This window comes from Schistocerca cancellata, chromosome 2, assembly GCF_023864275.1.
Source record: "Schistocerca cancellata isolate TAMUIC-IGC-003103 chromosome 2, iqSchCanc2.1, whole genome shotgun sequence".
NCBI classification, from domain to species: domain Eukaryota; kingdom Metazoa; phylum Arthropoda; class Insecta; order Orthoptera; family Acrididae; genus Schistocerca; species Schistocerca cancellata.
The window spans coordinates 747,274,156-747,297,891 of record NC_064627.1 but is presented as its reverse complement, the minus strand read 5'-3'; the positions used below and the strand labels follow the sequence as shown (position 1 = coordinate 747,297,891).

The window sequence follows — 23,736 nt, the reverse complement described above, 5'->3', positions numbered from 1 at the left end:
TAAGAAATTCAATATGCTGAAGCATCATGTTCCCGCTAAAAATCACTGCCCTCGAGTAACAAAATATGGCAATTTATAAAGCCGTAATGGAATATTTGAGTGTAGCTTGTATAACTGCACACTCGCTTCCATTGAGAGACGGTTTGCCTGTTAATACTTATCCGAGATGATACCATATACACTGAATCAAAACAATATGACCACAGTGCAGCGCGAAGTTGAATGCCTCTTGAGGGTGTTGCGGGCACGTGACACAGTAAGCAAAGGATGTAAGCGGAAGAGAGACGAATGGGTAGTCATTATAGCGATGATACGGACCGCAAATGCGGAAATTCTCTCGTATAAGCGGTTTTAACAAAGGGCACAGTGTTGTGGCGCTGCTGCTGGAAACGAGAATATTTGAAAGGCCGAAGCTGGTCACCTGTTAGCATATTACTGTGCTTGAGCACCTGTGGAAAGTTATTGGAGGATGGTGAAATAGAGTAGGCCTTATGGTACTGGACGACCATGTCTCATCACAAAACGTAGAGACCGGAGGATCCTCTACTATGTAATCCAGGGTAGGCAGCGATCTGTGACAAGCCAGACGACAGAGAACAATGCCGGAGCAGGTCCAAGTGTTTCGAAGTACACCGTTCAAAGGTCACTGTTGAACATGAAGCTCCACGTCATACAACCCCTACGTGTTCCTGTGTTAACCCAACGACACTCAGTATGATTGCAGTGAGCACAGCATCACTGAGTTTCCACCGTGGTTCAATAGAAACGTGTCACCTGTAGGTTTAATCGCATTTCTTGCTACACCAGGTCGATGGTTGGTTCTTTACGCGCCGTCATCCAGGCGAATGGCTGCACGAAACATGCACCTCAACACAGATGCATGCTCATGAGGACAGAATTATGCCATGGGATATATGGAGTTGGGCTTCCGTGGAATCTGTGATGCCCGCATCTCGTGGTCGTGCGGTAGCGTTCTCGCTTCCCACGCCCGGGTTCCCGGGTTCGATTCCCGGCGGGGTCAGGGATTTTCTCTGCCTCGTGATGGCTGGGTGTTGTGTGCTGTACTTAGGTTAGTTAGGTTTAAGTAGTTCTAAGTTCTAGGGGACTTATGACCACAGCAGTTGAGTCCCATAGTGCTCAGAGCCATTTTTGAATCTGTGATGATGGTAAACAAAGGTATCGTGACAGCAGTGAATTACGTGAACATTATTGCGAACCACCCGCATCGCTTCATGCTTGAAGTTTTCCCTTACGGCGATGAAATATTCCAGCAGTATAACTGCCCGTGTTGCAAGATCAGAATCTTGCTATAGTGGTTTGAGGAGCATTATAGTGAACTCATATTGATGTCTTGGCCAACAAATGTGCCTGATCTGTACCCATTGGAACACACATCGGGCGCCAGCCGCATGCCCGTAAACCACCATCCCGGAATTTGCGGGAATTGCTTGACATGTGCGTAGAAAACTGGTGCCACATGCTTCTCGAACCCTGCGAGGATTTGTAGAATCTCTGTTGTACTGTGTTTGAAAAGTGGAACAGCACGCTATCAAACAGGTGGTCACAATGTATTAGCTCATCGGTGTATGTCTTATTTAATCATCTTCTGCGTGATAGAAGCCATGTTATATCCATAAAATTTATTTAGCAGTTTCATATCGGAAAAAATAGCTTATTGCTCTCTTTCTGCTTGCCGTTTTACTTTAGATAATCCAAAAGACATATCATCGTCGGTTATCAAGACCTGTTGGGCTGAAATGATTACCACGTACTCGGCAGATTCTTAAACAAAGGTTATTTAGAGTAACAGGTGTGTCAAGGTAAAGCTGTGTTAATTCAAACGCCAAGTTATAGTTAGTTAACAATATGTCAACTTTATGGTGTATTTGAATAAAAAAACCAATAATATGCGAGAACGTGTCGAAAGTTGAAGAATTAGTCCACGAAAAACTGTGTAGTCATCAACATACATAACGTTATTGCTGAGATTACGTATCTCTCAAAGCACAATAAACATAACCGCTTTTCTTCCGTAAGACAGAGAAAGTTTGAATTCTTATAGAACAATCGTCGTCTGACTTCTAACGGTACTTTAGGTAACTCGAATGTGACGGACTGCCGCGCTTGGTAGCCGCGTGGTCTGGGCGCCTTGCCACGGTTCGCGCGGCTCCCGGGTGTGTGTTGTCCTTAGCGTAAGTTACTTTGTTAGATTAAGTAGCGTTCAGCCTAGGGACTGATTACTTCGGCAGTTTGGTGCTATAGGAACTTACCACAAATTTCGAAATTTGTGACGGACTCGAGTGTGGCGGTTCCCTTTCACAAAAAATTGAAGATTGAATCCGCAGCGCTTAATGGTAGTTACTGTAGTCCTTCTCGAATGAACCACTGCTACAAGTTGCTTAAAATTAAAATCCTCTGGAACAATTAACTTATCAATATTAAAATCATCCACAGGGCCTTAGAACACGCATCTCACTGCTTTGAATACTCTCCCGTCACTCGGGACGTCGATAACCACCAAAGATTACTAATGTAGTAGAATCTCGCTAATCCGATCTCAGGTGGTCCGACTCCCCGCTTAGTCCGTCCATCCCGTTTCCGGTGTTTGTTTGGACTTCGATAACTCATCGTCTTCGATATTAATCAGTAGGCAATTTAGATATTAATCAGTAGGCAATTGACCATAGATAGGTGCGGTAGTTACGTCACTTTTAGTATGAAATAACGTCTTTCTAACTCGATCAACAGATTTCTTGTGCACACATTTGTTTTATAAATTATTGACATTGGTCGTCTTACATATGAAAATGTGTAAAACTAATTTATGCCATAAACTAAACGTAAGCATTTGACGAGGTCTATAGTGTAGAATCTGGTAGGGCTTGAAAAGTTAGATAGGGCGTGTGTGGCATAACAATTGTTAGCCTGGATAAAAAATGACATTCTTTAAGTCATACTAAGATGATCAGTGATTTGAAAGAACTGAAAATACGCAAGACTTTGAAGAAGCCTAAAAGTGAGATTCTAGACAATACTTCGTGGATGTGATTTGAGCAGCGGCAGAGAAAAGGGACTCCGTTGTCTAGACCAGTCATAAAAGAAAAGGCACTGACTTTGTGTGAAAATTTCAGTAAAAGTTTACAGCGAATAGAGACTTGTCACATTGACGGAAAAAACGTCATGACATTCAAAATGTGATTATTTCTGTCGAGAAGCTGTCTACTGACGAAACGGTTGCCAGCGAATTTGGCCCGAAATTTGAAAACTTGAAGCTTAACCTGACCCCCGATCAAGCGTATAACATTTTTGAGTCTGGCGTATAACATTGATTAGTCTAGCTTCAACAACAAAATGTTTCCTACAAGAATTCTTGCTATACAAAATCAGTCTGGAACAGGTAGAAAACTTGCCAAAAATAGAATTACTGTTGCCCTCTGGAGTACTGCTAACGGCAGCCATAAGATGCCATTGTTTGTGATGGAAAAGACAAAAAACTAAAGGTGTTCATATATGAAATTTGAAACATTTGATTGGCTGTGATCCGGCAACCGTACGCTGTTTAATTATAGGACATGTATAAAGCCACTTCGGTTGTACAAAATTTCGTCAATTGACCACGGTTTCAATTGCGCACTAGGGCAATTTTCATCAGAATAAAAAGTTACATGGAATACCTGTAGCCAGAATTTTCATTTTCAAGTCTTTGTGTTTCGAGGTTCCTACCTGCCCACGTTTCTAAGGTTGTTACGAAATGCAAAGACTTGAAAATGAAAATTCTGATTACAGGTATTCCATGTAACTTTTTATTCTGGTGAAGATTGCCCTAGAGCAATCGAAACTGTGGTCAATTGAAAAAAAAAATTATGCAACCGAAGTGGCTGTGTATACGTCCTGTGTTCAAAAATATTAATATCGCACTACCTGTATGTTATTGTAGCCAAAAGTCAACATGGAAGAAATTCAGCCTCTTTAAGGAAAGGTTAGTCCCAGCCGTTACAAAATACCTAAAAGGAAAAAAGCGTCCCTAAGCGGTCCATAGTGATACTCGACAATGCGACATGTCATCCATCTGAAGATGAACATTAAAAGGCGAAGTAAAAGCTTTAGCTCTCCCTGCCCACGTAACATGCTTAATCCAACCCATGGACCAGAAGGTTAGTGAGTGACTGAAGTGAGTGGCTTTTAGACAAGACACATGAATGCAGCTGCTTGTTTCAAGGGATGAAATCAATAAATATGAAAGATATGATCCACGTAATTGCCAAAGTTTGGGAAGAAATGCCGGCATAAACGCTTGAAAAATCTTAACGCAAACTGTGACCAAAAATGAATGAAATTAAGATAAAACATGTAAAGGAGCGAGTGAAGAGAATAAGATAAAACAGACCATCCAAAAAGTGATGAATCAAGACAGACACTCCAGCGATTTTGAGGTATTTGCAAACCTTACAACCGGACGTGGAGCCAGTGACGTGAGTTAGTGGATCAGTACAGCTGACATTGATTGCACAACGGAAGAAGAATCAATTGACGATCAAATGATTGACGCAGCAAATCGAAGAACTGACGAGAACGAGAAAAATGACGACTCCAACGAGGACAATAAACCTACGGCTCGATTATCACGTACAAGGTAACAATGCATTTGACGTAGGCTTTCAGTACATCCACTTTAGTGGATAGCTAATGGCGGAACGTCGCGGTAAAATAAAGGTTGTTGGTTGCACAGCAAAAGCTCATTACAGATTTTTTTCGTTCTGCTGAAGAACAAAACATTTTTTTTTCGTGTTATCTCATGTTTTCAACAGTTAATTGCGAATCAGTTTTATGTCAATGCAGTACTGTAATAAGGCATGTACAGCTGTTAAAATTTTACCTACAATAGTAATGTCTTACCGTACGATGCAGACGTATTTTGGAGTACATACGCTACTATACATTACTCTTTCGTATAAGACTTTTTAGTGTATAATTTTTTTTACATGGAACAGTTGAAAATTACTATAGTGTTTTGTGATGTTACGGATCAATAAAATTGTTCCTCTGGAAATCCAACCTTTTTTGCGTTCCGACCATGATGTCGGTCCCGTAGGGGACGGTTTACCGATGTTCTACTGTAGAGGTCTCCTTCATTTCCGTGGTTCCAGCCGCAGTTAAAAGAAAATCATACTCTACATATAGATTCAAAATAAAATACTCACTTTTGCTTTAGTTCACGTTGTAGAGAAAACTATTGATCACGGCTCATCTGTGTATAGTTCCAGTTATGGGTAGAGACTGTAGTGCTCCAGCGTTATTCTTTTAAATACATTAAAAACGCTTATATTCTACGGGTTTTGATACTTTTAGAGTGAAACAGTTAAAAGTGCAAAAACATTTTATTTATTGTGCTATATTTTGAAAATTTTTCGTGGTAGCACCAAGATTATACCTATGAAGTAAAATACATGTTCATTATAAAACAAGTATATGTAATTAAAGCGAAATTTATGTAACAAGATGAATAATAATAGGTGAATAACAAAATTAAAACACCAAAACGAAAATATATTGGAGTGGTGCCAACATACGCGAGAGATCATTCATAGTCACTATAATGCCCTCAAAGACAGTGTCTATAGAGTCATAATCATTTCCTTATGTGATGTTTATTGAAGAATCTCTCTCCTGGGCAACACTCGTGATGCTGTATCACTGTGTGGCGCATTTTTTTTCTTCCTCGCCTCCTTCTGTGACCATGTCCTTATCTTTCTCCACGGTCTTTTATTACACTCATGGTAACTGCTGTTTGGGCATGAGATTTATTGTTATGGAACTCGTGATAAAGTGGAGGGCAGTAGTTCTTTATCATATGAAAGTTTTTCCGTTCCTCGTTTTATTTCAAACTCATCTTGATGCAAACGCAGCAGAAGAGGTATTGATGGGGGACCAGTATTGGGGCCTCCAAAAATCCGCTTCTATAAACTCAGGATGACGGTTTAGTGAATATTTGATCTCTATTCTTAGAGGGTTTGCTTTGCCGATTTAGATCCATCTCGTATTCCTCCATTGTATTTTGTTCCCTTCTGTGTTTTGAAACTTGTCCTTTGCTTTGGTATTAATGACTTCAGTTAAAGTTTTCTGTCATTTCCGTTACGAAAACTTTTTGCTGGTTGCTTCCAGCCTGTCTTAGGGAACCAAGACATGTTTGGCGTCGTTATTTGCTTTTCCAGAAAAACCAAAATCTTTATAACATAGCATATGGGTTTGGCCAAGTTAAAGTGCCTTATGATCTGTTGTCAGTATGTTGACTTTGCATCAGTATACAAACAGTATTTCAAAATACTGCCTATTTAAACAGGCATTAAATAATTCTATGAGTACTCTTAAAAGCAAAAATATAAAGCTACTACAGTACTTTCAAAAAATTACGTACCTGAACATTCATTAAATATTGCAGCAGTTCTCCTTCTGTCCGCCATTTCACATGTACTGGTTGTAGTCTAAATACATAGTGCGCCACTATGCGGGAAATCGCTTGTACTTTTTTTTCGGAAGAGATATTCACACGTTCAATTACCAAATGTGCGTATAGATCATTTTCTTGTGAAATTTCACCTATAACACTTGCAATCTCAGCCCCACAATTATTCACCTATATAATGTTGATCTTTTCGTCGTCACGGCGTCCGTTCTCGTAGCAGCGGGTGCTCGACGTTTCGCGTTGCGGAAAGACACCAGGCTTCCGCTATTGCATCCGTAATAGCAGGAAGTCTAGTTACCGGTTCCTTTGACGCTCGTTGCCTAATGACAGACGGAAGTTTCGAAGTTTAGATGAGCCGACAAAGTGAAGATCGTACTACTACTACTACTACTACTACTACTACTCCTGCTGCTGCTAACGGTTGTTATACACTTTAGACTGCGGAAATGTTAACTGCGCTGGTTTGCCAGACAGATTTCACATCGATCTCGATTGACGGGTGCGTTTTCATTATTTTGTACATTTTGCACACTGGTGGTCTTTCTGAACTATAGTACCTAAGGTTCATTCCACGAATATCGTAACCACGACTGAACGTTGTCTTCTGTGGTTGCACCAACCAGGTGGTCCATCGTGGATTGGGATACTGCTGTGCTACATACCTCTGTATTATGGTTAAAATAATATAATTTTCGTTTGATAAGGAGCAGACGTTATTATTGTTTACAAATATTAATGTGAAGAACGCAAGTTCTGATCACATTTTTAACACTTCAAGCGCTTTATTGAGAAACAGGAACTGAAGCCACGTCCGGCGTGACAGATTAATGACGTGGAATGGTTTCCGCTATCCGGTGCTCACCAGTTTCCCAATCCCTAGTTCCAGTGCATTATTCGCAACCGGCTTAAGTGCGGAAGCACTCACTGTGATGTAGTAAACTCAAAAATAAGATCAGTCACAATGAAATGTTGAAATGCTATCACATAAAACGTTTAACGGTAGTAAGAAGACGAGTCAGGCAGGACCTATTACAGTAGATTGATTTCCCCTGCCCGCCAGAGTGGCCGAGCGGTTCTAGGCGCTACAGTCTGGAACCGCGCGACCGCTACGGTCGCAGGTTCGAATCCTGCCTCGGGCATGGGTGTGTGTGATGTCCTTAGGTTAGTTAGGTTTAAGTAGTTCTAAGTTCTAGGGGACTGATGACCTCAGGAGTTAAGTCCCATAGTGCTCAGAGCCATTTGAACCATTTTTTTTTTTTTATTTCCCCTCATATCCATCTGTGTGTATAAACAAAGGACAAAGAGCCGCGGCATTGCGGAATACGGTAGTAAAAAAGAACCTAAATTTAAATAACGACAGCTTAATTACTAAGTGCTGGAACAGCTGTTTTTACGAAATAACTGTACTCTGATTTAAATTAATTAGCACCTGAGGTTTAAGGTCCCAAGTTGCGATGTTGTCCCGTTAAATACTACCTACAGGCAGTCGCCATAGCTCTGTGGCAATTAAAAAAAACAAAACACTGAAAACCGTCTTACCTCCATGAAACCATCGTAAAAATAATCGCAATTCGCTTATTGTATAGATATCTATTCTTAGTTAATAATGTAAAAATCAACCCTTAATAGTAATTAATGACAGAGTTAACGTTTTTTGAAATAGGCAATATAGTCGGGTCCGGAAAACTTTAGCACTTGAGAACTTGGCAAGCCTAATGCTTTTCGCGGGGGAAGAAGCAATTAGTGGCAGCCGACAGCGACAGGTTCGCATTGGCGGGAGCACTCCTTTCCGTTAACTGTCAAGAGATCACTACTATTAATCGGGCTGTAGTCAGACATTAAAAGTAAATGCACAGACCACAAAATTCTGCAGTTCCGGTTGTGTGTTGCAATCTGAGTTCGAGGACCTAGACAGATTTCAGTGAAGAGAAACAACGCGGAGAGATCTGGCGTAGTAGCTGGACGCGGAAGAATGATTCGCCCAGTGACCCTCGTTGACGCTGGGTGGTTGACTCAGGCGCTTGCGGGAAGGACACCCGACGCTTGATTCACGCCAGTGATTCAGAACTCGCTCACTGGTCGCGCGGCACTTCGTAGGGCAGGTCCGCTATACTGATTACTCCTCCCGTGCTGGGTGCAGTAGAACTCGAGCAAGACTGCCTTGTAGGTGAATTCTAGCCTGCTGCTACCAGGCCGTTAACTCCTCCCGTGTACACGATACTGATTAGACATTAGTTATTTTCAAAAACTGAGTCATATTGTCACAGCAGTTAACTGTTCTTACTGCCCGTTCAGATTATGAGACGGAATTGGAAGAGGCAAATTCTCGAATCCATCAAAGAGGTCATTCATAAATTAAATCCAGTCCAACAGGACGGCTTTACGAAAATCAGAGTTATTGAGACCAGGTGCTGTGACAAGATGAGTTGAATCTGGATTTCAGAGATGTCTTAAATCGGCTGAGGCTTTTGTCAGTCTGACATTAGCTTTACAATACAGTAGTATGGAGAGAGCCTGAGATCAGGTTTCTTCACGTTGCTGTAGGTCACAAGCTATCAAGTTCATTCAGCAACATGTTCTCTGATGAGTGGTTTTCAGTTGTTCTGAATGGAACAGCTAATAGTTCAAGAACTTTAAAACAACTGTCTGCTGCAAGCATCAGTCCTGGTTCCCATTGTGTTTAATTTGTCTGTCCACGACATTTTAATTCCAAGGAAAGTTGTGTACTTGTCAGGTGACCTCACCATATTGAGAGAGTACATTTGCAACTGGAGAATCCAGCCAAACCAAGCAAAAGAGAGGTCACAGTGATATATCTCCATAATAAAGCAGAATACAGGAAGTATCTTATGCTATTTGATGGGATCAAATTTTCCCCATAACTGCTTCCCTAAACAGCTACATGTCACTTAAGGAGCACTGCATGAGCCTGTCAAAGAAGCTTGGCTGAAGGTTAAATCTACACCACAAAATAGCTAGAAGCAGCTGGAGAGCAAATCCATATAAACTATGCAACATTGTAATTTCACTTGTACTTTGCTGCTGTATATTGTGCTCCTCTATGGGAAAACAGTGCACCTACAACTGAGAAAGCTGCACATCTGAATAAGGCCATGGGAGACCATTACTAGCATTGTCAGAGCTACTTCCGTTCAGTGGTTGCATGACCCGTCCAGTATTACTCGTTCAGATCTAGGAAGAAAAGTTGCCAAAGAGCAAGTTCTTCAAAAGTCAGTCCCATAAGAACTCAGCCAGATGATACAGACTAAGGAGTAATTCAAATAAAGAAACTGTGCCATTGGTTTACATGTACAAAGAATTCGAGAGGCAATAATATTGTAGCTCCTGTGGATTGTCAGCTAGCTTGTTGCCAAATACCTGCTGTTATATTATCTTGTCACAACATAATTACAGTAATTAGATAATGATTTGCTGTGATGTGGCTACAAGTAATATACACATGTCAAAGTATTTTAATAGTATGTACCAGAGAAACAGTCAGAAGCACTTAACATCTATGGCTCTGTTGTTTATTTTGTACACTACACACTTTGCTTCAGAATTTTTTGGTTAAGTGGCAAAAATTCAATCCTGTATGTCATCATTCAGATTCCTATTGAGAATGAGAAAAGTATAGGGCTTTCTCTTTCTGTCTTGGAAAAATCTAAATTTGGTGTGCCTTTTTCATGAAGTAGTTTGATGATGGCTTTCCACTATTGTGGATCCATATATATGCTACAGTAAATGTGCTAAGCTGCTCTAAGTGACACTGTAATTTGCACGGATAAGTTCCGGCAGGGTTCACTGTGGAGGCTGACGTGTAGCTGTTTCCAGCAAGGTGCAAATTGCCAGGATGTTAGCAATGAGATGAGAGGCTCTGATGAAAAGTGTTACTGTCCACTAGGTGGCACTTCTCTCACACAGACTTTCCTGAGCTAGGTCTCCATGATTTTAATTTTAAAGTTTTGGTAAATTTAGAGTCTTAGATTTAGATGTTTATAAGGAAGTGTTTTTCAAAAAATAACCAAATAAATGTACTGTGCGTTTTTCCCCAACATAACACTGTACTGGTACTTTGATGTTGGTGGTGAACTCATCTGTACAGATGTATAGGTTAGTTTTATGGTAGTCATTTTCATTGTTACGGAAATATAGATCTTGCGCAGCTTTATGAGCTGTATGTGAAGTGACATGATGTAGTGGTTAAAGAACAAAATCATTATTTGGGAGAGGTGGAATTTAAAGTCTCATCCAGCCATCTACATTTAATCCATATCCTTTGCAAAGAAATCATTCACAAGTATTTTTTCAGTGATTTTGGCACGTCACTTAATGTGCAAGCCAGGACGATTCCTTCAAAAAATTTAAGGCAGATTTTCATCCACATACTTGTCCAGTCAGTGATTGTCCTCCATCCACCTTCTGATCATTAGTGTAACTTTAAGAACTAACAATTTTTTTTAGACTGCTTTTACACAGACAGAACTCTGAAAACATTTCATTAAGGCATAGACTCTGTAATCTGTTAAAATATATGCACACTTTAGTTTTTGTTTGTCAGTGCAGAAGAAACACTTCCACCAAATATGTTACTATTCTTCATAAATTTGAATCTGTTCAAACAAATTTTTATGGTTTACATATTAATCCTAGCAATACCAACAGAGGAGGGGAAGGTGTTAACTTCGTATTTTAAAATTTTGAGAAAAAAGTTTTTAATGAGTTCTGACTGATTCGATAATTGTTATAAATTTTTCAGGTAAACTTAAGCCAAAAATTTGCCATAATGGCAGACGTGACTTTTCACAGCGTAAGCTATATTCAATATCTTCAGTGTCTGGATCCTACTTATAAATCGCTACCGCTTGAAAAAGTATGTTGTTAATAGAAGCCAACAACAATAAACAAAATTATATTTTTAATAAAGGTAACCCCCCTTCCTCTTGGTAGCTCGCGTTATTGAAAATGCATTGGTATTGCAAGGATTAAACAAAATACTGTTATTCCATATAAAATTCACCACAAAGTTCAGCAGTTGAATTGTGCGCCTCAGTTTTAATCCAATACACTAACAAAAATTATCCTTTCCATTATCTCCCATTTCGGTTCTTTCCTGCTTGCCTGCTTTGTTTCCCCTGGTTGCAGGGTTTAGAATCCCTGTTTTGCTATGAAGGTTTAAATCTTCATTATGTTTTCTATTCTAATTGTAAATACTGCAGTTGTAGTAGGAAAAGATCCATCTCATTATGCATCTCTGATGTCAAATGAAGGTTGAGGTTGAGAGGTTTAAGGCAGTTTTATACGGTTTATATTTAGCATTATTTGACTTGTATGCAATCTGCTTCCTGAATGTCTTAATTTATTATATTCATAGCCAAAGGAAACAATATTTGCTTATTACTCTGACAAGAAATTGATGATGAGTCTGAGTGTTCAGCTGATTCTGTTATTTAGCATCATTATTTTGATCCAGTTAAAATCATAACTTTGTCCCATAGTATTATAATGTAACCAATTTCTTGCACTCTGGAGTTACCAGTTGTTAATTGATTGCATTGTTTTTCAGTGCCGTGGGTAAAACATGTCTTCTCATCAGTTATACAACCAATGCCTTCCCAGGAGAATATATTCCCACTGTGTAAGTAACATTGCTGTAGTTATTAGCTTTTAATTTGGATGTGTGTGTTAATAATGTTGTACATTTTGACATTATTTTTCCAGGTTTGACAACTATTCTGCCAATGTGATGGTGGATGGGAAGCCCATCAATTTGGGTCTATGGGATACAGCAGGACAAGAAGATTACGATAGGCTGCGGCCATTGTCTTATCCACAAACGGTAATGCTAAGAAGCCTATACTGTTTTTTATCAGTACTACAGAAAGTTAATAGGCAGGTATTTGTTGTGGTCAGTTGGAAGTATGAACTCAGGAAAATATGTTACCAACAAAAAGTAAATGAAATTAGTGATTGTAATTAGAGAGAATTTGAGTAAAATTCACACTATGAAGACAAGTGGCAGTAATATTAGAATTGTATTCAGTTTACAGAATTATTGAAACAAAAATCCATATGCATTTTATCCATGTAATATCTGTAAAACTGCTTAACTTAAGAAATATGTATTTTATTACTGTTTGATCAAATTGGTAGTGAACTATTTTAAAGCCATTTTGTGATGTTTATGTGCAGAACTATATTTTTATTTATCTTTAGCTAGTTACATGTTCCATATATACTGCATGATTTTTATTGATACTACGTAGCAAGTTAGCTTACAGATGGCTATATGGCTACATGCAGACAGTTTGATTGTTTAAATTTAACAAGATTGAACATAATATTCTTTAATACTACTCAGTTACTAGTAAAATATTTCTTCCCTGTAGTCATGCTACCAGTTTATTATAAACATCTCTCTGTGAAGTATTAATAGTCCAGAAGAAATAGTAGCCAGGATACCCAAATTTATTGAAATGGTACTACATCAGTCTTTTTAGAAGGAGATGGTAAATTTTGCCACAAAACAGTTCACAAGCACTGAACTTTGATGTATTAATCTTGTATCAAATTCAGGTGCTTTGACTTGCAAATAGATGTATGACGCTCAAAACTAGAAATGTCAGTTGAACCATCATTCATTTTACATGCTTTTAAAGTGTGTAGGTGGATTGTTTTTAAAGGGGGGCACAGATTGTAATCCTTGTGCAGTGTTAAGTTTAAAGATTTAGAATAAAAATGTCTAATATTTGTGAACACTGAACTTAAACACTGTAGTCTGATCCACAAATGATGGCAGTTTGTGCATGAAAATACATGGGCAGTAAAGGCATTGTTGACATTCCAAGCGACAGTAGTGTCACGCACCTGCTTTCCGCTTGAAGGAAGCGTACCTCCTGCAAATTGTCTTTCACTTGCTCATGTAGAATTTATCATTTGCCTCCACCACCAGCAACGACAACTCTCAACAAATGAAATAGAAATTCACTAAACGACTTGCTACATTCACATTTAATGGTTGCATTAGCTACCGCACTCGGAGCAGAGTGCTCAGAACACTGTTGAAAGCTCATTGGCTGTCGGAGTGTCTGTGACATAGGCGCGCAGAACAAGCCTAAACTCGACTGCCATCGTTCGTGACTCCAGCTATAATTCAGTGAAAGTTTTTCAAACATTTTAGACATACTTTGTTTCATGATTTTCGTCAAGGCAAATCGCCACCTCTGCCAAACTTAGCATAGATTTCAATAACAGCAAAAATAGGCAATCTAGTTTTCTTCAAGCTCAAATGATTTATTGAGATGGTCAATAAATCTTATGGTCCTTCATTTCTGGAAGGCTTTTGAAAAAACTCCATGGTGCCATCTGAAATACTTCAGATTATATTGATGGACTAACTGAAACATTTGATACCACTTCAACTCACTGACTGTCACCTTTTGAACTAATGTACACCTTGGGCTACACTACAGATTAGTATGTTCCCACAGCTTAAAAAAACTAATATAGATGCAAAAGAAATATCGTCAGTGTTAACTTCCCTTTCTGTTAGCATACCCATGTCATGTGCCACATCAAGTTAAAAGATGAAGCAAACATCCGGTATCAGTAGGTTCAGTTGATCCTTATTGATTTTATGAGATGTGTGATGAGTTTGAGGTTTTATGGAGAAATAAAACACAAATAGTGTAGCATTTTAATATACCCAAATATAATTGAGTGTTACATTGGAATTTTTATCAAGAAAGATTGAAAAGGTGTGGAGAAGAATTGGATGATCACTACAGATTTGTGTTGTTATTGAGAATACAGGGAAGGTTAACAATTACGAAATGAGATCTGAATATACGAGGGCCGTTCAGAAAGTAACCTCCGGTTGATTTAAAAAAATACACGAAGTTAAATAAAAATATTTTAATATGTACATCTTACAACTACATCTTTGCACTATTTTTCTACATAGTCTCCATAGCGATTGAGGCACTTATCGTATCTCTTCACAAGCTTTGAAATTCCTTCTGCATAAAAATCACCCTCTTGTGCCTGGAGCCAGCCTGTGACCGCATTTTGAGCTCTTCGTCGTCATCAAACCGCTGTGACCCGAGCCATTTCTTCAAATGCATGAAGAGGTGATAATCACTTGGCGCCAGGTCTGGGCTGTAAGGTGGATGGTTGATAACGTCCCACTTGAAGGACTCAAGAAGGGCCGTTGTTCTGCGAGCAGAGTGAGGACGGGCATTATCGTGCAAAAAAACGATACCGGAAGTCAGCATACCACAGCGTTTGTTCTGTATAGCCCGTCGTAACTTTTTTATTGTTTCACAGTACACGTCTTGATTAATGGTCGTACCACGTTCCATGAATTCAACCAACAACACCCCTTTGGCATCCCAAAACACCGTTGCCATCAGTTTTCTGGCAGAAAAATCTTGCGAGGCTTTTCTTGGTTTGGTAGGCGAATTTGAATGTGCCCACATCTTTGATTGTTCTTTTGTCTCAGGATTCACGTACTTAATCCAGGTTTCGTCACCGGTCATGATTCTGTTTAACAATGGTTCTCCTTCGTCCTCATAACGTGACAGAAAGTCTAATGCAGAGGCCATTCTTTGAGTTTTGTGGTGGTCGGTAAGAATTTTGGGCACCCATCGTGCACAGAACTTACGGTAACCCAATCTTGCTGTCACTATCTCGTACAAGAGAGTCTTAGAAATCTGTGGAAAACCAGTAGACAACTCAGACATTGAGAAACGTCGATTTTCACGAACTTTTGCATCAACTGTCTGAACGAGTTCGTCAGTCACCAATGATGGTCTACCACTCCTCTCTGCATCATGAACGTTTTTCTCGTCCACTTTTAAATAAACATACCCATTCACGGACAACTCCTTCACTCATAACTCTTGGTCCGTACACGGCACAAAGCTCACGATGAATAGCTGCTGCAGAATATCCTTTGGCTGTAAAAAACCTTATGACAGCACGCACTTCACATTTGGCGGGGTTTTCTATTGCAGCACACATTTCAAACTGCCACAAAAACTAAACTAGCGCAGGTACGACGTTCACTCGACCACGGCTTGATGCCGACTGACCTGTTGAGTGCGTGAACGCACAGATGGCGTCGCTACTCCCCCCACAACCCGCACTGTGACCGATCGGAGGTTACTTTCTGAACCGCCCTCGTACATGACAATAGGCAGGCCATCCAAGACGTACTTCAGAGGTATTTTTTTATGCACTGCAATAGAGTTTGTCAGAAAAATATAGGATTATTGTGGCTGGGTTTGTGCTATAGTTGTAAACAGTGAACAAGAGACACTCCAAAGTAAACCAACAATTTTTCATGAAAGGTTGCTCATGATGAAAGTAGTCTCTTTTAAATTCCAGTCCTGAAAGTAAGGAGATTCTTTTTGGAAGACACTAGAATTATATTTTCAGGTCACTCAAATGAAATGTTCTGTTATGGTTTCCATAAGGGGCAGTAGCCAGTGATATGCATTTGTGGTTATTAAAATTAGAAATTTTATTAAGCTGCTGCTGTTAGGCATCTGCCAACCAAGTGACTTATCAGATTTCCAGAAAAGTATTAGCAGCACATTACCTAAGGAGGTGCAAGTAGATAAACGCACAGCTGTCAGTAAAGATGGCATTGTGTTTGATTTACAAATGTGATCAACATATAAAGGAATTGAAAGAAAAATTGAAGTGTTACTGGAGGTAAATCAGTTTGATTTAAGGAAAAGAAAATAGATTGGAAAAATCAATCCCTACAAAAATTGAGTGGGTGTATTAAAAGGGAAGATCAAGCAAGAAATAAGTTAGTGTAAGCAGAGGTGTGGTGCAGGGATGTGATTTGTCACCACTGAATATATTGCATGTTGAAGGAGCAGTGAAAGCTGTTAAGGAAATCTTTAGAGGAAAAATAAAATTGTGGTGACAGCAATACTAAGATTTGTAGATGGCATTGTCCTCTGAGTTGAAAGTAAGAAAGACTTAGGTGAACATGAGATATAAACTGAAACTATACAAAAATAATAGAATAGGATGTCGGATAGCAATATGCTTAATATAAAAGTTCGCAACAGCATAGAAGTAGAAAAACTAAAAGTAGTTTCTTATACAGGAAGTATGAGGTATGGTTAATGAAGAATGCAACACTTTTTTATGAAAGCAGGTTGCTTTCAGTCAGGATTCTAATACACCCTATTATTCCCCATTCTTTCATCTACAAAACCCTATTTTTAAATTAATCTCTGTTCGATGCAATAGCCTTACGCCACCTTTCTGGGAGAGCCTTCAAACCGTCATGGTACCATTCTATTGGTCAGTGTCAGAGCCATTGTCTTGCTGCACCAATAACCTCCCCCATCACCCATGTACTGCTTCCTGCAGAGTGCATCCTTCATTGGGCCAAACAGATAGAAGATGGAAGGTGAGAGATTCGGGTTATAGAGTGGAAGAGGAAGAATAGTCCAATGAAGCATTGTGAGCTCTTCTCGGTTGGTGTGAAGTTTTGCATTGTCATTGATAAGGAGAAGTTAGTTTGCATTTTTGTAGTGACAAAAATGCTGAAGTTGTTTCTTCAGTTTCCTGAGGCTAGAACAAAGCTCTTCAGAGTTGATTATTACACCACGATGGAGGACATCAAAAAGAACCATCTCTGCAGAGTCCCAGAAGAATCACCAAGACTTTTCCAGCTGGGGATGCACTTTGAACTTTTTTCTCCAGGGCAGAAATGGTATGGCGCCACTCTATGGAGTGCCATTTTATTTCCACTTCAAAGTGTGACCCAATATATCATTGCCTGTGACGATGTTCAACAAAAAATGATCACGATCAGTCTTGTAATGCACAAACAATTCCACACACATGGTCCTTCATTGCTCTTTATGGTCTTCTGTTTGGAGGTGAGGAACCCAGCAGGCACATACCTTTAACTGCCCCATCTGGTGGACGAGTGTGTCAGTCCTATCAACAGAGACATCTGGCTGAGCATTGAGGTATTTGATTGTGATCTATTGATCACCTCGAATGAGTGTGCTCCCACATCCAAAACTTGTAGGAGTCACAGATGTGTGCAGCTGGCTGGCACTCAGGAGATTGGACAGGTTTGCCTGACCTTGTTGCAGTGATGACAGATAATTCACCCAACAAGCCATTGTGCTTTTGCTCACAGCCAGATCTCTGCAGACATTCTGCAAGTGAATAACTACAATGCTCTGGTTTTCCGCCAAAATAAACTCAGTGACAGCTCTCCTCTTGGGAAGAATCTCTGTTACAGACGTCATTGTGAAGGCTACATATAATGCCACCACCTATCAGAACTTCAAGAAACTATAGGGGCTTGAAGTGGAAATATTCAATAATGTTCCACAACAAATCCTGCACTTTTCAACTGAAATTGGCCAAGAAAGAAAGTGTGTTGCATTACTAATTGAATGCCCCTTGAAAGATTACACATGACAGCCAAAGTAGGGAAAATACCAAAAATAAATCTACATCCAGGTTATTACTCTGCTATTCACAATAAAGTGCCTGGCAGAGGGTTCAATGAACCACTGTCTCTCAACCGTTCCACTCTCAAATGACGCGAGGGAAAAATGAGTACTTAATTTTTTCTGTGTGAGCCCTGATTTCTCTTATTTTATCGTGATGATCATTTCTCCCTATGTAAGTGGGTGCCAACAGAATGTTTTCGCAATTGGAGGAGAAAACTGGAGATTGAAATTTCACGAGAAGATCCCCTCACAATGAAATATGCCTTTGTTTTAATGGTTGCCACTTCCATTCACATATCATGTCTGTGACACTATCTCCCCTATTTCACGATAATACAAAATGGGCTGCCCTTCTTTGAACTTTTTCGATGGCATCTGTCTGTTCCACCTGATGCGCATCCCACACCACACAGCAGTACTCCAGAATATGGCGAACATTGGTACAGATGAAAAAAGCCTTTAAGATAGAGCTCTGCTGCTGTCAAATATGGGTGTGTAACTGAAGTATTAGTTCTTGAAAGTGTTCATCTGGAGTGCATAAGTGATAAATGGAACACAGGAAATGCTAAAGAGGAGAATGTGGAAGTATTTGAAAGATTGTGCTATTGAAAAACATTTAAAGCTACATGACTGAATGAGGCTAATAATGAAGATAGATTAAAAATATATATGTGGAAAAGTCTGTCATAATCACTAGGAAAGGGAAAGGGTTACTGGGATATTTGCAGTGAGTTCAGAAATTCTTAATTTGGCACTGAAAGGAAAAGTGAAGGGGATAAATTGTAGGAAGATACAGGCTACAGTAAGGGAAACAGTGTAATGTTGATTACCATAATTGAGTAAAGATGAAAATATTAGCTCAAGTCGAAAAGTAATTAGGGGCAGCACTAAAGGAGTTGGCTAATTTTTCCTTACGAAAAACTGTCCCTGAAGATATACTGTTACGTTAGAACTGCAAATTAGTAACTAATCTATAACACCTAGCTACATATTAAACTAGAGCATATTACAGAATGAAATTTTCACTCTGCATACGGAGTATGCACTGATACGAAACTTTCTGGCAGATTAAAACTGTGTTCTGGACAGAGACTCATACTCGGGACCTTTGTGTTTTGCGGGCAAGTGCTCTACCAACTGAGCTACCCAAGCACGACTCATGACCCGTCCTCACAGCTCTAATTCCACCAGTATCTCGTCTCCTTCCTTGGTAGGAGAGCGCTTGCCCGCGAAAGGATAGGTCCCGATCTCGAGTCTCGGTCCAGCGCACAGTTCTAATCTGCCAGGAAGTTTCAATAGCTTATTAACCTGCAGAAGATCGTCAGGTGATTTTTATATGGATTACAGTGCCGGTGAAATAGTAATTAGAGTGGTATGTTTAATAAAAACAATTTGATGTAGCTTCTCATAATACTACATAACCGTATCACATATACAGTAGTTGCTATGGTAGGATTTCATTAGATTGGTTAGCAGAAGAGGAGATTATGAATTTTGAGTCAGCAGGATATTAGGTGAAGAAGTATTAGGAAGCAACAAGGCTGTTGCTACAGAGGTACAGAGGTACAGTAGCCTCTCCTAACCATATTACTCCTTCTGCCATTCTCTGTAGTAACAGCTGCACAACCTGCATTTACAAAAACACTCCGTAAACCACCGTGAGGTGCATGGCAGTGGGTACATAACATTGTAGCTGTTATTAGGGTTTTCTTCCTGTTCCATTCACTTATGAAGTGTGGGAAGAATTATTGTTTGAATGCCTCTGTATGTACAGTAATTATTCTAATCTTATCTCCATGACCCTTATGTGAGTGATACATAGAGGGTTGTAGCATATTCCTACAGTAATCATTTAAAGTTGTTTCTTGAAACTTTGTTAATTGACTTGCTCAGAATAATTTATGTTTATCTTAGTCTTCCAGTTCAGTTCCTTCAGTATCTCTGTGACTCCCACAGATGAAACAAACCTGTGAACTTTCATACTACTTTTCTCTAGTCTACCACCTGCTTTACCCATTACTGAACGTATGTGATCATTCCATTTCATATCCCTACAGAGTGTTACATCCAGGATTTTGTATGAGTTGGGTGATTCCAACAGGATTGATATTTCAGTCATGGCTTTTTTGTGAAGTGCAAACATTTAAAGCAAGTTTCCAATCTCTGCACCACTTTAAAAGATCTGATTGAGTATTTGTGCAGCTCCTTTCAGATAGTACTTCATGAAAGATAATTGCATCATCTGCAAAAAGCCTGATTTTACTATTAATAATGTCTGCAAGGTCATTAATATACAACATGAACAGCAAATAGTCCCAACACACTTCCCTGGGGCACACTAGAAGTTACTTCTTGATCTGACGAGGAGTCTCCATCCAGGATATGATGATGTGCCCTCCCTACCAGAAAGTCCTCAATTCCAGTCACAAATTTCATTGATATCCAATATGATATTTTTGACAATAAGCATAGGTGCAGTACTGAGCCAAATGCTTTTTGGAAATCAAGAAATACATCATCTACCTGATTGCCTAGATCCAAAGTGCTCAGTATGTCATGTGTGAGAAGCGTGAATTAGGTTTCACATGAGCGATGTTTTCGAAATCCATGCTGCTTGGCTTTGAAGTGGTCATTCTGTTCAAGATATCTCATTATGTTTGAGCTCAGAATATGTTCTAAGGTTCAGCAACAAATCAGTGTCAAGGATATTGGATGGTAGTTTCGTGGATCACTTCTACTACCGTTCTTGTGGACAGGTGTCACCTCCACCTCTTTCTGAGAACTAGACATGATTTTTTTGTTAGAGGGATCAACAGTAGATTACAGTTAGAGGAGGGGCTAACACAGGCGCAAATTCAGTATAGAATCTGACAGGGATTCCATTGGGCCCTGGAGCTGTGTTCAGTTTTAACAATTTCAACTGTTTGTCAACACCACTGACACTAATACTTATTTCATTCATCTTTCTGTTGGTATGATGATTAAATTAGGGCAATTCTTCTGGGTTTTTCTTTGTAAAGGAATGTTTGAAAATGGAGTTCAGCATTTCAGCTTTTGTTTTGCTAACCTCAATTTCAGTTCCTGTCTCATTCGCTAGGGACTGGACACTAACTTCGGTGTATTAACAACATTACATACAACCAGAATTTCTTTGGATTTTGTGAAACATCATTTAACAATATTCTGCTGTGGCAGTCATTGATGGCATCAAGCATGTGTCTCATGACAGTCGAAAGCATTTCGTTCAGTGTCTGTCTATAGTCCTAAACTTCGTTTTACACCTATTATGCAGTAACCTGTCTTTCTTTAGAAGTTTCTTTACAGTGACTATATACCACAGAAGTTTCCTCCCATTATGAACTGTTCTACTGGGTACACACCTATCCAATCCATGGTTGATTATTCTTTAAACTTCAGCCAGATTTACTCTACATGCTTCTGACTTATGCTGAAAGTTTCAGTTCCTCATTGATATGACACTACCAGTTTTTTAATCTAGTTTACTGTACATAATGTCTTTGTTTTAGTTGTCCTTTGTACTTGGGTAATCATTGTTGCCACAGTGACGTCATGGTCACTGGTACCAGTTTCAGGGAGGACATCCTCAAAGAGGTCAGATTTATTTGTTTCCATTAGATCTAATATATTTCCATCATGAGGGGTTTCTAACTATCTGTTCTAGGTAGATTTCAGAGAAGGCATTTAGTTAAGTTTCACAGGATGTCTTGTCACACCCAACATTAACAAAACTGTAATTTTCCCAATTAATTTTTGGGTGATTAAAGTCACCAAAGGGTTTACAAAATGAGTTGGGAAGTTGGATACAAGTGAACTGAAGTTTTCTCTGAATCTTTTGGTTACATCTGGAGATGAATCTGATGGATGCAAGAAGGATCCAGCTATCAATTTATGCCTACCCCTGAAACTGAGTCTTACCCAGACATTCTCACATAGAGCTTCAGTTTCTACCTCATGCGATTTGAGTTTCTCCATTGTGGATGTGGAACACTGCGACTGTGGTGTGAAAAGGTTTTCAGAAATTACTGCAACCAGTCGCCTTTTATGTAGATGTATTTTATTTAACCATGACCGGTTTCGAGCTGCCTAGCAACTCATCATCAGATGGTATATACATTTAGTGCTTTTTTGTACCCATTGTGTGGGTGGTTGAGTATCTGTGGAGATAAATCTTTCTGCAGGTATATATATCTCTTTTAGGACGTACCCACACAATGGGTACAAAAAAGCACTAAATGTATATACCATCTGATGATGAGTTGCTAGGCAGCTCGAAACCGGTCATGGTTAAATAAAATACATCTACATAAAAGGCGACTGGTTGCAGTAATTTCTGAAAACCTTTTGAAAACCATTTGAGTTTCTTGTCTGCTGCAACAAATACACCACCTCCATTTACCTATCCTTTTGATATACTCTTAAATTTTCCCCAAAAATCTCACTGCTATCAGTTTTAGGTTTCAAATGGCTTTCTGTAACTAGTATTATGTGAGCTTCACTGCTTTTGATGAGAGCTTCAGACTCTGGCATTTTGTTGCAACTGCTTCGGCTGTTTACCATTAGAATTTTAATATCCTAAACTGCGGGATACATTTCTTTCGGTCTTACACTGACACCTCTGGGTTTCCTACAGCTGCCATTATCTGGATTGGATGGAGAGTCGCTTAATATAAAAGAAATCTTGTGTGCACCCCACACAGAATCGGCTACCTGAGTAGCAGCCTTTGATGTGTAGGGCACACCTTGTGATGAAGAAGCAAGCTGGTGTATTTTTACTTCCCCTCTTGTTTTGCCATCTGCCTCCTTAAATTGGTTTTTTCAGTTTTAACTAATTACCATTAACATGTGAGTATAATCTGCATTTTCATAAAAGAAAAAGGTTGGCTCAGAGTCTTAAAGAATGTAACACCAGATCTAATTTTGTGCTTAGTTTTATGCAAGTAATTGATTTTCTAATTTATTTAGACTATTCCTAGTTAGCACCTTATGTTATAGGGTGAAATCAGTAATTGTTTCGTAACTTAAATTCTATTGTTGATGTATAAACAAATGTAAATTCTGTACTAATTATAAACATTTGGGGGACAAAACAATAGCATTCTTAAAGGATATATTTGGCTCTATTCGAAAACATGTTAGAAACCAGCCCTTCATTAAATCCAAAGTAATTAACAGTTTTGTCAAAAGTATTGTTTACATATATAGATATGTTAATTTCATCATTTAAGCAAATAATTCGGCCTAAACCTTGTGGTAGAAGAAACTGTTGAAAGGAAAAATTTTTTTTATGTATGCAGTTAATTTAATGAGTTAAGTTTTAATTATAATATCTGTAACTTTAACTTCAAACAGTGTGTAGTTTCAGTGCCTACTATTGTGAGGATATATAAGGGCCCAATTTTTTGTCCCGAGGCAGTCAGTCCACAGCTGAGTTTGACGAGGAACCTGTGTTGGTTAGAATGACAACAATGCATCAACTTAATAGTGAAATAAATGTTACACCAATAGGACATGTGTTAAACCAATGACAGTGTCTGCTCCATATGTACCTGATTATTCCGAAAGAAATGTGGACTATGTGATAATGCTTTTAACTGCTTGTAGATGTTCATCACTAAACTATTGTAGCTGTATGTGGATGTTCGCCTGCAACTTATTAATGAGGCTTATCGAAAGTTAAACAATAGTGCACTGGACATATATAATTGTGTATTATTGGGGGGTTGTAAACAGTGAACGTAAACTGCTGTGAAATGC

At 39.1% G+C, this 23,736-nt stretch overlaps 1 protein-coding gene across 1 annotated transcript in view; it reads left to right on the top strand.

The window, feature by feature from the left end:
* LOC126162562 (ras-related protein Rac1) overlaps positions 1-23,736 on the top strand; it is a 112,279-nt gene that overhangs the window by 72,721 nt on the left and 15,822 nt on the right. The window contains exons 2-3 of the mRNA XM_049919151.1: positions 12,030-12,101; positions 12,185-12,302. Coding sequence (XP_049775108.1) covers positions 12,030-12,101; positions 12,185-12,302 — 190 coding nt within the window. The remainder of the gene's footprint in view (positions 1-12,029; positions 12,102-12,184; positions 12,303-23,736) is intronic.